Source organism: Pleuronectes platessa, chromosome 8, assembly GCF_947347685.1.
Source record: "Pleuronectes platessa chromosome 8, fPlePla1.1, whole genome shotgun sequence".
In the NCBI taxonomy this organism is placed as follows: domain Eukaryota; kingdom Metazoa; phylum Chordata; class Actinopteri; order Pleuronectiformes; family Pleuronectidae; genus Pleuronectes; species Pleuronectes platessa.
The window spans coordinates 8,984,623-8,999,465 of NC_070633.1; the positions used below are offsets into that span (position 1 = coordinate 8,984,623).

Consider the following 14,843-nt stretch of genomic DNA (forward strand, 5'->3'; position numbering starts at 1 on the left):
TTAGGTTAGGTTAAGGTAAGCGTTAGGGTTAAGCATTTAGTTTGGATAGTTAGGGTGAGGGTAAGGGGCTAGGGAATGCATTATGCCAATTAGTGTCCTCACTAAAATAGAACTACAAACGTGTGTGTGTCTGTCCGCACGTTCAGGGTGCATTCCACTGGTTTTTCTGGCAGTCAGCATGTCTGCTTGTAGATATAACATTCAAAATCTGCCTTAGCTTCTCTCTCTCAAACACACACACTCTCTCACACTCTCACACACACAATAAAGAAGAACAGCGTTCATAATCCTGTGAATGATGCATGTTCTCAGTCCAGGTGTGACTAAGACAATTGATTGAATGTGAGTCTTAACGGTAAAGTTCACCCACATTATAAACACATACTTTCATATTCAATTTGTTTTCCAATAGACATCTCTTGGTATCTAGTCAAGCAGATAGTTTCGGTTTTATTTGCCAAGTATGCAGATGTCTATCATCTGCCACAAACACAATACAATGGAACTGATAAGAGCAAAGAGATTAATTTGAATCCACAAACAGGTTTTTAGAAAAAGTCAACAGTGTATCTTTCCATTTTCAACGGTCCTTGATAATTAGTTTGGGGATCTTTTTGGTAGAAACTTTTTCAAAATCCAGAATTTAGTTCTCCGAAACAGTCATTGCAATCCTTTAGGCCGCCCAAGTGTGTGTGGGAATAATTTGGAGGAGAAGAGGTTGAAATGAGTCAGAATGGGAATTTTTGAGAGTAGACCAGGAGAAACCTCTGCAGCAATGACAGAGTTGGTGTTGTTCCTGCAGATAAGGACAGCTAATATTTATACAGCTGGATTCCTTGTCTCTCTCTCTCTCTCTCTCTCTCTCTCTCTCTCTCTCTCTCTCTCTCTCTCTCTCTCCCCCTCTCTCTCTCTCTTTGCTGCTCTTGCTTCATTTCCTCTGGATTCTTTATCTACTGCCTTCATCGTTTCAGTTTCTAACGCACTCTCAGCCTGAACACGCTCTTCTCCTCTCCAGCCTTAACTTGTAAAGGCTAGAGGCTGTAAAACTCGACAAAGATCAATAACTCAAATGTGTAATGTGACCAGCTGTGCCTGGAGCTGCTCCCCAGGGACACAAGAGAGACAGACTTTGAGGATACAGTGACATGTGGATATCATTTCCCCTGGACATGGGTGGACAAATCACAGTCTTTCTCACTGGAGACTCATCCAGAGGTGTCTCCAGATGATGACACATATTTGAATGCTTGCGGCGCTGTAGCAGGGATTTAATTTACCCTTTGAATACAATGCCTAAGGAGTATTTACCTTGTCAACAAGTTATTTGTGGAACTTTCTGAAACCCTCTGTCTGTGTTTGTGTCTGTATCCCCAGCTGTCCTGTGCAGCCTCCAGCAGAGCGATGAGCCCCCTGGTGGTTCCAGGAGACTTCAGTCAGCCGGCCAGTCCCTTCGGCTGTCTGGACAACTCTGCTGCCAAACACAAGCGAGGCCTGAGACTCAAAGCCTGCAACAAGAGGAAACCTGTCAGTGTAAGACTACACTAACACGAGCACACATACCCAATACATATCCTCTAAAGGACCATTTTACTCTCCTACAACCGGGGTTTTACTTGAATAGTTTTGGCCATCGTTTCAATCTGTTATTATAAACATGTGTGACTTATAATAAATGCAGGGATCTGGGAGTATGTTGACATCACAGCAGTGATAGAAACACTGTCAGACGATGGAACAAGTTGGAACAAAGCTAACATGTCCCACCTGTTTGACTTTAAACACAGTACTTGTCTGTTCTGTCCTTCTCTTGCCCCAATGTTTTTCTTGGACATGTTACCACATCGCAGCAATTGTTTTCTTAAGTGCAAACTTTTTATTCCCAATCGAAACAAGGGCCAAATCCAAACACAGAAAACCAGGTTATGTAAAAATGGGAATTATTCTCTAATCCTTACAAATGCTCTTTCCCCACACTCTGGTTTTGCTCAGTCGCTGTTAAAGACATTGTCACTAATGTTTCCTGTTGTTGCAGTTTCTGTATTTCCACAGAATTCATAACAGTCTTTATCAAATGTCAAGGTTTTTATACATTTATACATCTAGCGAATGAGATTACAATTTTCACACGTGCAACTCCAGTCATAGGTCTATCCACCCGCCTCCATATGGGGAAGTACGGATGCTTGTCGCTACATACTATTAATAACATAATGTGTGTATTACCTTTTGGCCAATCAGGGTAAGGTAGGGTTTAGTGGATTTTGCGTCTTCGGGTTAAAGGGTTTGGGTTTAACTTGCTCAATAACTTTCATTGTTATCTGAGAGGTGATTGTCATTTCTAATGTATTGTGACTATGCAGAAGCCGGAGGGGAAAATGGAGGGAGACTCCATGGTGGATGAGACGCTGAACACATCTGTAACAGATGCTGCGGAGGAGCAAGAAGAACAGATGTCAGAAGGTCAGGAGGATGTTATGTACTTAAACTACAATGTGTGGTAGTCTCTGATTACCAACATTACAATCAAATCATTTCATTCAAGGGAAATGACATCTACTTTTGTTGTGCATGTTTGGTGCATGTATGAACATTTACATTTTTTTCAGATTAGAAAGTACACAGTTACTTCCAATTTTATCAATAATATTAAAAAGTGAATAATTTTTCTCCTGCATACTTTCATAATAACATTGAAGTCCAATGTTAAATTCACTTTTCATCCATTTAGCAGAATATTTTCAACCTAAACTTGATCTTATAAATCATAATTGCTAAATTCATCTGAAAGATATCAGATTGTTCTGAGAACTTTGTTTCCATCTGTCATCCAGCTGTAAGTTTTGATGAGCTGAGACCAAAAGTGGAGAGGGAGGAGGAGGAAGAAGAAGAAGGCGAAGGAGACATGGAGGAGGAGAAAGAACGATCACAGCATTCCAGACAATCGCTGTTAAGATATAAGGAGGAGATGGAGGATGAGTCTGAGGCAGAACAGGATGTTTCTCACAGCCCGGACATTTCCTCTCCTCTTGAGCCAAGTCTGTCAGAGGAGGAAGCCCCCGACGCCCAGCCCCCGCCCTCCTCGGAGCCCAGCTCCAGAGCCTCCTCTCTGGACAGTCCCAGGTGATTAGATGTGATTTCCTCCATGATTTCTCCTCCTCACACTCTCAATTGTTTTTGTTTTCTTTTCCGGTTAATCTGACCTCTTGCCTTCTGCTTCTAGAGCCACACCAGAGCCCCCTGCTGGCCCAAGAGAGTATTTACTGGACCCTCCGGGTATTGCCTATGGAGCAGAGAAGAGCAGGGTTGAAAGTGAGTTGTCACTGAGAGCAGATGAAGATGAAGTTCAGGAAAATGAGGAGGAGGAGGAAGAGGAGGAGGGCTCATTCCTACAGGAGGTACTGAGCTCCCTGAAAACTCCCCTCACGTCCTGCTCGCTGAGGTTAGATACAGAAGACGACGTCATGGAGATGAAAGAGGAGACAAATGAAAAGGAAGAAGAAGTGGTAGAGATGGAAGATGAGGAGGAGGTAGAGGAAGAGGAGGCTGAAGAGGATGAGCCTGTCGGTTATCAGGCTGCTCCCTCTCTAATGTTGGGTCACACCACCGAGAAAAAGGAAGAGGTTTCTGTTCTCTCCATTGAAGAAGAAGTTGCTCTTGTTGAGGAAGAGGCTGAAAGTGATGAAGAAGAAGAAGCAGCAGAAGCAGAAGAGGGAGAAGAAGAACTGGTTGTGGAACTATTCATTCAACATAGTGTATGTATTTTTGATTAACTTGTACTATTTGGATTTATGTAACTATCCGTGTTTCTTAGCTCCTGCCGTTATTTTATAGCTCAATGGGCCTCATGCGAGATCGATGATTCATCCGTATCCCAATACAGTGTTACCTGTTTTTCAGTTCCACTGTTGGAAATCAAATGAAGAAAAAAATACACATAATAAATTACATATTATGGCCTATTACATCATTTGATTTAGATGTGGTGGCAGTAAAACAACAAATTTATGTTGTGAAACCAATATTTACATGTCAACACGTCATTATGCAGAGTTTGTGGTCCAACATCATTGTTTCGCTAACAACCTAATGTTTATAAAGATGGACGACATTACTGCTCCCAAAAGTGAAGCCAAAGTGTCTCAATCACCACCTGTTAGCTTGCTGCAGTACAGGTCATAAATCCAGCCTCCTCCATGTTAGCAGATGGGATATGGACCAACCAAATAGTCAAAGTATATATATGTTTTTCTCAAAAGAGGCTCTCTGTCATTTTAGGTTCTAATCACAGTGAGTTTGTTCCAGTGTCCATGTTTCCTTTGTTATTTAGATTAGTAATTTGATGCTATAAAATCAGATTGAGACGTTATGATTGACAGCTGACCCTAACTGACAATTGATTTATTGATTGATTAATTGATCAATTTCACATGCAAGTAGTCATGTTATAACATTTGAATACTAAGACATTGATTATATATAGCTGCTTTAAGTCATATAGAAGTTTTTCCCCCTGGAAAAGTCAGACTTTCTGTATATTACTCCAAAAACTAGATGGTGATCATTCAGTAATTTTATTTCTACTCAAGATAAAAACTGTTGAATAACAGAATCTTTAAAAAAAAAAAATTCGAACCTGCTACTAAATAACACATCTGTTATCTTGTCATCTTGTTTATGTGCCTTTGAGCTGCAGTTGACAAACTCTCTACAGTATTACATGAAAAAAAATTTTTTACAACATGTAATATATTATTTCCTCTTCTTTTTTTTCTTCTAGCAGGAAGAAGAAGCAGCAGGAGAGAAAGAGGAAGTGGAGGAAGTTGAACCTGAGGAGAACAATTATGTGCTCTCTAGAAAATCTGAAATCCACGCTCAGGGAGAAAGACGAGAGGAAGAGGGTGAGATAGAGGAGGATGTGGTGGAGCTGGAGAACGAGCCACAGGTGGATGAGGAGGAATCGGACAAGAGAGAAGAGGAGGAGGAGGAGGAGGAGGAGGAGGAGGAGGTGAAGGAAGTGAATTCACGAGTGGAGGAGGCAGAGGAAGCAATTGAAGAGGAGAGCGATGAAGCAGAGGAGATGATGGAGAACCTCCCTAAGGCAGCAGATGAAGAGATTGGGATCACTATGTCACTGCAGGAGAGAGATGAAGGTGTAGAAGCTGTGGTCAGAGATGACTCCACTGAACACTCAAGTGAGGATGAAATCCTGACAGAACTTGGTGATCAAGTAGTTGAAAAAGTGCAGGAGGGGGAAGAAAACTCTGAGATAGTTGTGGAAGGGGAAGAGATCGAGCTCTCAGAAGAAAAATCTGACCGAGAGGACGATGTGGAAACAAAACGTCCTGATGTGGATGAAACTGAAGAAGAAAACACAGAGGAATTATCCAGTGTAGACACAAAACAGGAAGATCAATCTGAAGCCACAGCTACTGTCCCTGCTCACCCTTCTTCTTTGTCTCTTCAGGACTTACCTTATGAGTCTCTGTCAGAAGAGAAGGGGGCTGTCTCTCCCAGTAAAACCAGCATGATCCACATCAATCTTATCTCTCCCAGCTCAGAGAAAGCCCCATCGTTCTTCCAGCAGTCTCCAACTGCTGCAGATATTAACGACAACATCACTGAGCCTCCTTCTCCTCTTGAAGCAGCCACAGAAAAAGAAGAGCCAGCTGACACCGGGGAGGAAGTAGAGGAAGAAAAACAGTCCGCCCTGGAAGAAGAAGAAGTAGAAGAAGAAGCTACACCTCCTGCATCTGTGGAGGAAACAGCCAACCGGCCGTCCAGTGGTTCCGATCAGAGTAAAGTCCGCTTCACCATCACCCCCGCCTGGCAGAGATCTCAGAGTTTGACTCCTCCTTCCTCTCCGCCCGCCGTAGGCTCCTCTTCGACGTCTGCTGTCTCAGGTCCTGGAGCTGAGGAGGTTGAAGCTGCAGTGAAGAAGGATCCAGGTGTGAAAGCAGAGCCGGCCAGTTCGCCCAAGGTGGACCTGGTGCTGAGTCCAGGCAGAGCAAGGAATGCTGGGAGCACCACCGTCAAACCGCAGAGCAACACAACAACGTCTCCACCCTGCATTAAACCTCAGGCCTCAGCTGCTGCGAGCACAGAAGGTACACACATGAAACATGACCGGTCCTACTGTTTTATATGTTTGGGTGCTTGTACTGTTGTCTTCATTCAGCGTCCTGAGCCGTAATTGCATGTTCTATTTTCACTATGACCCACACCCTCGGTTTTTCCAGTCACGTGACATGAACTGTCTGTTTGAGCTTAAATAAAGTGAAACCACCTCTTCTCCACCTCCCACCTACAGAGAGCTCTGTCGTAGCGGAGGGGAACCCTGACAATCCCTTCGGAGTCCGGCTGAGGAAGACGTCCACTCTTCACCTCTTCAGCTCAGAGGACGAAAACACAGAGGTGAAATAAACATTATATAGGTTGGCCAAATGGAAAACAATCAGACTGAATAGGCAAGTTTAAAACGATTTTTATACGTGATTTGAAAATGGAGAGAGAGTCATCGTTAGGGGGGGGATCCAGAGCCAGGGAGCAGAGGGGCTGAAGGCTCTGGATCCCATGGTGGCCAAGCGGGCAGGTGGTACAGTGGGGTGTATGGAAGAAGAGGACCTGTTTAATAGCTGTTCTTTACTTGGCTCTCATGAACATCTTGAATGAAAGGTTTTGGTGTATGACCTTGATAATTGGCCAGTTCTTCCTCATTGCCTCATTTCAAAGAGATCCTGTAGAGTCAGTAGCTTAATTAACGAACTGATTTTCTCTTTCGCAGTCTCCCATCGAGTCTCCAATTCAGTCAACCAGCTGTAAAGCTGATCCTCCACAGCCAATCGGTGTTAAGCCTTCCATAAGTCAGCCAATCATTAACAAGCCTGCCCTTCCTAAGAAACCGGATGTACACGGAGACAGTGGAGTTAAAATCAAGAGCATCTCAGGTGTGTACAAAAAAAAATCACAAACTACAGTTTTATTACAGTGAGGTTCTCAGCTGGAACAGTCCTACACTTGGAAGGGTCTAAAATCTGCTGTGTTACTGATCCAGACCCAGCAGCAGCAGCTCGTGGTGTTTCTGGTGGATCTGCTTCTCCCAGCTGGATCTCTGTGGCCAAACAGAAACAGAGGATCTATAAAGAAAACTCGCTGGAGGAGATCACTGTCAAGAAGGTAATCGTCCGCTTGTTGGATCCATGAAAAAAGCATTTCACCAACATCGAAAGGACTGTACTCATGATGGTTCTCCAAGAGGCAATGTGTTTGTCCTTATGACTGTTCCTTTCCTCTGCTTCCATATATGCTCAGCACATCCCCACACATTTCCAGCCCCTTGTTATTCGGGAAGCTGAGTTGTTTAAAGAATGTGAACAGTCAGTAACTGTGCTGCTCTCTGTTATCAGGACGAACCAGAGAGGAAGTCTTCACTGCCGATGCACGTCAGCTCAGTGGCAAGCAGGGAGCACAGCACCAAAACAGCTGAGTCCAGCATCAAAGGTCAGAACACGCACACACACACACACACACACACACACACACACACACAATTACATACACAACAGGGGAAGATTTCAACTGTCTTCTTTTCATTTTCTATTTCTTTGTAACATGCTGCAATCTCATAAACAAGACGTCAGAGTTTAGAAAAGTAACCAAAAGAAATTTGTTGCTGGTTCTTCACCTCAACTTCTTAGCTCCCAGTTGGTTTATGTGGTGCTGCCCTCATCTGTACAATGTCTGCTACTACAACTGACCCCACAATTCTTAACTGTGACCCTCTGTGACCAATCTAACCTTGTGCTCTCTGAGTTAATGTCATCTACACATCACAACTTTGACTGATCAGGCTATCAGAAATTCCATTTTTTTATTTACCTATTTACAATAGGTCATGTGGGCAAACAGATAATGGATCTGAGAATATGAAAATAGTCCTTACTCAGAATAGAAAATAAAGAACCACAGATCAGCAAACCACTGAATTGTACTGTTTTACATTATCTGACTACACTTCATTCCAGTGTGTGATTTATTTTGCCCATATCCTGGTGCTTCTTATACCATTTTTATACATGTTTATATATTAAATCCATAATTTGATGATGTTTTAAAGCATATTTGAGTTATTCATTCTTATTCAAAGTGAGATTATTTTCCTAATGCTTTATAAATGGCTGCTATGATTTTTCTTAGTAATAACTCTCATACTTTTTGATTGAGTTTTAATAATATTTCTATTGCATCTCCATCCCAGCCCCATTCATATTTTAAAATGTTCATTATTACACACTATGCAATAAGATCTCATTATTGTGAGTTATGTAATGTTTGAAAGCCTATAAGGGCCCTTTGTTTATGTAGAGCAACTATGAACCTTTACACAGTATTATGAGTTATATAACATGAGGCATTGAAGCCGTATGCAGAAGTGTTTTAAAGCCTTTGTTCATATTCACATCTACATCTCAAGCTCAATAAGATTTTATGTTTCATTTCTGCATCAAGGCCAACAGCAAGCACTTTTCAGGAAATGTTTCTTTCATTTCTTGGTGCTTGACCTGTCGGTTTATGTCTTATTTTCCTCCTCCCAGAGATGAGTAAACCTTCAGCGTCTGTAGAGAAGGAGACGAGGAGAGCGCTCTCTCCTCCAACTCCAGTGCCAGCTCAACCTTCGAAAACCCAGTCACTGCCCTGTCCAGTTCCTCCAAAGCCCCTCGTTGCACCTGCCGCAGCCAAACCTCCAGCCCAACCCACCCCAGACCACAGACCTACTCTGGCTCCTGTTCCCTACAAATCTCCCTCTTGCACAAGCCCGCCACCTCTCTCCAAACCTGCCACCTTCTCCCCTTCCTCCAAGGCACCCCAGCCCCAGAGTACGACCCCCTCCACTCCTTTTTCATCGAGAACCGCTCCAGAAAAGTCTGCTTCAAGAGCTGCAGGTCTCCCTGGACAGACCCCGTCCTCCCAGCGAGGCTTGCCCCCGGCTCCTTTGCCCCAGGACGAGCCCCCGTGGATGGCGCTGGCTAAGAAAAAGGCCAAAGCCTGGAGTGAAATGCCGCAGATCGTCCAGTGATGGAGCAGGTTTCACTAAGTTTTTGTACTTGGGTCTTAACTGGCTCAAAAAAAGACCAGGATCTGAAAGGGGGTTGAGGTGGACCGAGAGTCTGGATGGACCAGAATGCATTTGCACACACAGATTTGTTGTTTTTTATTTTCTTAAACTCCAGGTGTCAGATTTCTGATTGGCACAGACCCTCCAATCACACAGTTAAAGACAGGCTTTGTTTACCCTCCTCTCTCTTTACGTCTGTATTCTTGTGGAGACATTTTCTACAGGACAGGGTAGGACCCTGAAAGTAACCGCGTCTTACTTGAAGTGGATCCAAATTGTTTGTTAGCAGTCTTAGAGAGAGGAGAGGAAATACATGAAGTCCCACAGCAGTAAGTATGAATTTATTTAATCTAAGGTAACCCAAACTATTCAACATGATGCCACGAAACATTTCAGGGAAGGATAGTAGGAGAAAAAATAAGAGAGAGAGAAAGAAAGAAAGAAAGAAAGAAAGAAAGAAAGAAAGAAAGAAAGAAAGAAAGAGGACATTTTATCCACAGGAGGAAAACACAAAGTAATATTTGGGTTCATTCATTAATTCTGTCTTAAGGATGGGACAGGATGCTGTTTTTCTGTCTCAGTGGGCGTTTGTGTGTATGTGTGTGTCTGTGCGTGTGTGTGTGTGATTTTAAAGCAGATATATATGTGCTCACATTTTGAGGAATGTGGAAAATATTCTTGGCCTCAGAGTGCTATGAGATAACATCCAAGTTAAGCTGTAGAGAAATGTGCTGAACCAACAGCGACTGGTCACGAGTTTTGATTAAAAAATATCAAATCTGTGGAGCCTCAGTTTCCCTGTGTTTCAGGTTTTTAAGACAAATATATTTCTTATAACTTCAACCACAGATACTAAACCAGTCCTGTTTGCTGTGTTAGCGAGCGTGTGTGTGTCCGACATGTTTCAGGTTGTCAGTGTAAATTATATTATTCATTTTCTCTTTTGATATTTTCAATACATAACAACAGGTTATCTGTCAGCATCTTGCAGAAATCTAAACATCTCCAAAACGTTGGCTGTTTAGGAACTCTCAGAAAATCCACTATTACTCTGACCTGTGTGTCTTTTTACTATTTTTACTTAATCATCATGTTGGCAGCGTGGTGTTTTTTTTATAAGAAGTTTTCCATTCACAAATATAAGCATGTAAATAAATTGGAGACTGGTTTCCTGCAGGATGCAAATCATCACTAAAGTAAATGTCACAGCTGATCGTTTCCTTTGTATGAATTAAAGCTATGTATCACACAGTTACTATATATGTTTTATGCATTCTATTTTGTATTGCCTTTTGAGGACTTGTCTTGTACATAAAATGTGCAGTAAAGAACAAATGAAAAAACCTTTTATTTTTGTGCATTTGTATTTCCTGTCAGTCCGAGTGTCCATGCACAGGTTCGAAATTGTAATTATAAATGAAATATATTTTTACTTGCCACACGATACAGCCATGTGGAGCCATGTAGGTTCAAAAGTTATAAGCAATACAATGCACAACAGAACACAGTGTCTCTCGCTTCAATGTATTAAAAAAAATATTCCATCTCAATATCTTTATTTGTTATGATTTCTTTCCATTTTCTAGCACAGTTTAATGACATTAACAGAGTCATCGAGGAAGCAGACCTGTTTTAGATACACTACCGTTCAAAAGTTTGGGGTCACCCTGACAATTTCGTGTTTTCGATGAAAAGTCACACTTTTATTTATCAAATGAGTTGCAAAATGAATAGAAAATATAGTCGAACATTGACAAGGTTAGAAATAATGATATTTTTTTTTTTTCTTCAAACTTTACCTTCGTCAAAGAATGCTCCATTTGTAGCAATTACAGCATTGCAGACCTTTGGCATTCTAGCTGTTCATTTGTTGAGGTAATTGTAGAAATTTCACCCCATGCTTCCTGAAGCCCCTCCCACAAGTTGGATTGGCTCGATGGGCACTTCTTGCGTACCATACGGTCAAGCTGCTCCCACAACAGCTCAATGGGGTTGAGATCTGGTGACTACGCTGGCCACTCCATTACAGACAGCTTACCAGCTGCCTGCTTCTTCCCTACATAGTTCTTGCATAATTTGGAGGTGTTCTTTGGGTCATTGTCCTGTTGTAGGAGGAAATTGGCTCCAATCAAGCGCTGTCCACAGGGTATGGCCTGGCGTTGCAAAATGGAGTGATAGCCTTTCTTATTTAAAATCCCTTTTGCCTTGTACAAATCTCCCACTTTACCAGCACCAAAGCATCCACAGACCATCACATTACCTCCACCATGCTGGACAGATGGCGTCAGGACTCTTCCAGCATCTTTTCACCTGTTCTGCGTCTCACAAATGTTCTTCTGTGTGATCCAAACACCTCAAACTTTGATTTGTTTGTCCATACATTTTTTCCAATCTTCCTCTGTCCAATGTCTGTGTTATTTTGCCCATATCAATCTTTTCTTTTTATTGGTCAGTCTCAGATATGGCTTTTTCTTTGCCACTCTGCCTAGAAGGCCAGCATCCCGGAGTCACTTCTTCACTGTATAGACGTTGACACTGGCGTTTTGCGGGTACCATTTAAAGAAGCTGCCAGTTGAAGACCTGTGAGGCGTCTATTTCTCAAACTAGAGACTCTGATATACTGAGTTTTGCACCGGGGCCTCCCACTTCTCTTTCTACTCTGGTTAGAGCCTGTTTGTGCTGTTCTCTGAAGGGAGTATTACACACCGTTGTAGACAATGTTCAGTTTCTTCGCAATTTCTCGCATGGAATAGCCTTCATTCCTAAGAACAAGAATAGACTGGCTTGTTTCACATGAAAGTTATTTTTTTCCGGCCATTTTGAGATTATAATCGAGCCCACATATGTGATGCTCCATATACTCAACTAGCTCAAAGGAAGGCCAGTTTTTTAGCTTCTCTCACCAGCTAAACAGTTTTCAGCTGTGCTAAAATAACTGCACAAGGGTTTTCAAGGGTTTTCTAATCATCAATTAGTCTTCTAAGGCGTTTAGCAAACACACTGTACCATTAGAACACTGTAGTGATAGTTGCTGGAAATGGGCCTCTACACACCTGTGTAGATATTTCATTAAAAAACTAACTTTTCCACCTAGAATAGTCATTTACCACATTAACAATGTATAGAGTGTATTTCTGATTAATTTATTGTCATCTTCATTGAAAAAAACAGTGCTTTTCTTGAAAAAATAAGGACATTTCTAAGTGAGCCCAAACTTTTGAACGGTAGTGTATGTTACATTGAGAAAACTAATGGAGAACGATAATAGTTTAACCTCAAGGGTCTGTGCAAAATGTCTCTTTATCAATGAAAAGTGAAAAGCTGGAAAAAAAATTGAAAGATGTACTTTTTCATTTGTCGGATCAATGCACAATTGAGATATGGATTCATGTCCCATGTGAATGTCGATGTTGAAAAAGTGGCTCCTGAGATGTGTTCCCTTTGAACAAAGTCTATGTTGCTAAAGAGATTGTCAAAAACCAGCAACTGTTAGTGCATAGTCTTGGGCTTCCTCTCTGTGTTCTCAGAGACAGATTGACCTGATGTGAAGTTGTCTTTGTCTCATATGTCCATCTGCCTGAATGACCTCATGTCTAGAAAAGTTGCTGATCCCTTTTTGTCTATTACATTTTCAAATTGTACTTAATTGAAATTTTGAGTTTGACACACAATACTCTACATGATTTTTTCATTACAAAAAGTGAGTTCAATGTTTTGTTCTTTGTGTCTCCAAAAATGTATAATTTCTTTAAAAACCAAAGGAACTTTTACACCTTTAGACAGACCAGAGTGGGAGAGTGAAAATCTGTGATTTTAGTTGAGTCAATTTGTTGTAACTGAAATACTTCATAGACTATGTGAAGCCTAAAGTGAAGCCAACACATCATTATCGCCACCTGGTGGCTAGCTGAAGAACATGTCATAAACCCAGCCTCCTCTTTGTTAGTGGATAGGAAATTGACCATATTAAAAAGTCTAAATACAGGCTTCTCAGCTTTTCTAATCATTTTCATCAACCTAAAACATGCTGATGAGACTTATGTTTACTCTTAATTTGTTTTATCAGAACATTATTTACACCCCATTGTTGTTTCATGTATGACTTTTGAATTGATAATACACACCAGAGAGCTTAAATTGATTTTATAATTCACAAACTGATGACTTGCAGAAGTTAAACTGAGCATCATGAACATTTATAGTCTTGGATGCACATGTGTGTGGCCTACTTTCTGCTTTCTGCTTGTGTGTCACAGGAATGTCAGCCAAATATTTGTGTGTGTGTGTGTGTGTGTTGTGTGTGTGTGTGTGTGTGTGTGTGTGTGTGTGTGTGTGTGTGTGTGTGTGTGTTCGTGTGTGTGTGTGCATGTGTGCGTGTGTGCGCGTGTGTGTGTGTGAAGCAGTAATCAGGCCTGCTCAAACTCCCCAGATGTCTTTTCTGGGTGAGTTAGGTAACGCCGCTGCTGCCCTACTTCTGATACATGCACTATCACACACACACACCACTCCAAAGGGAACCAGCCAAGATGCCCAATGTGTGTCTGTGTGTGTGTGTCAATGCCAAGTATCCATGGCGATGACTGCTGGGTGCTGACCTTCTCATTTACAGGTTACATAAGCAACCAACTTGGCAACGATCAGACGAATAGAGGTGAGAAGACGAGGGAAGGAGGGGGGGGGGGGGGGGGCTGTTGCTGTGGAATTGCCGCTCTTGTTATCCTGTGTTGAAAGAACTTTCAATACAAACCACTCCCATGTCTGAACATATTTCTATTACACATTACAGAATATTCAACGTCTGTCATTAACCCTTCTCTGTCCGGAGGAGAGATGAGTTTAAAATCACTAAAAAGACTTTGTTCTCCTTAAGAATTTGTTAAATTTAAGTGTCATGATCTGGAAAAACAGTCTTACAGTGACGAGCTGCACAAACACATCACACTTAAAGGTGCTTCAAAAACATAGTCTATACTTAAAAATTACCGTCAGTGTTATTGCTGTCATTGACTCGTGTCTGCGATGATAAGTAACGCCTTAGTTCAGGAAATATGTAAGCTGTGACTGGACAGTTGGCTACTAGTCGGCTTGTTCATGCTTGTTTTCATTTCAAAAAAAGGAAAAAGCTCACTTGCATCTCCTGCTCAACAGATATATGCTTGTCTCTGATGAACAACACTGAGCTGCAGTGCACCAGGTACTGTTTCACTGCAGGAGTTTGAAATCTCCCACAGACTTCTGCATGAAATACTACTCTTCTTATGAAGTATTGCTGAGTATTGTAATATTGTATTCAAATATTATATTATTTCAAATATTATATTATTGTTATTTTTTTAGATGAACTCACAATGCTTTGAACATGTGATAACTATGTTTTGCAGTTAGAATAGTATTGAATAAATTATACATTTAACCTGAGGATGGCTTCTGAAAAAACAATTCAGTATTTAGCGATCAATCTCATTATTGTTGAGATATTTCTGTCTACCCACAGATTGACACTGACATCCAAGAAGCCCCGGTCATAGTGTAGCTGATAAAAATGTTGACATCATGCGATATGAGGTCACATTTGTAGAATAGAGCACAGAGGTGTTGAAGTTGTGGAGACTTTGTTGTGACACAGTCTGTGTTACTTATCAAGTCTCAATTTATACTGCTCCGACATTCAGTGATTATCCAACAACCATGGAAGCTGACCTGGATGAGTCCATGGTGATAATTGACCTAA

The 14,843-nt window shown here is 41.5% G+C and overlaps 1 protein-coding gene across 6 annotated transcripts in view; it reads left to right on the forward strand.

The window, feature by feature from the left end:
* Nucleotides 1–10,460, forward strand: part of zgc:66433 (uncharacterized protein LOC321250 homolog) — a 143,218-nt gene extending 132,758 nt beyond the window's left edge. For 3 of the 6 annotated variants that reach the window (XM_053428682.1, XM_053428686.1, XM_053428685.1), the window contains 10 exons: nt 1,375–1,530; nt 2,361–2,460; nt 2,832–3,120; nt 3,221–3,752; nt 4,778–6,104; nt 6,308–6,411; nt 6,782–6,944; nt 7,052–7,173; nt 7,404–7,497; nt 8,592–10,460. In XM_053428682.1, coding sequence (XP_053284657.1) covers nt 1,375–1,530; nt 2,361–2,460; nt 2,832–3,120; nt 3,221–3,752; nt 4,778–6,104; nt 6,308–6,411; nt 6,782–6,944; nt 7,052–7,173; nt 7,404–7,497; nt 8,592–9,073 — 3,369 coding nt within the window. In that variant the 3' untranslated portion in view covers nt 9,074–10,460. The remainder of the gene's footprint in view (nt 1–1,374; nt 1,531–2,360; nt 2,461–2,831; nt 3,121–3,220; nt 3,753–4,777; nt 6,105–6,307; nt 6,412–6,781; nt 6,945–7,051; nt 7,174–7,403; nt 7,498–8,591) is intronic. The other 3 variants (XM_053428687.1, XM_053428683.1, XM_053428684.1) reach the window with 3 other exon arrangements.
* The last annotated feature ends 4,383 nt before the right edge of the window (nt 10,461–14,843 follow it).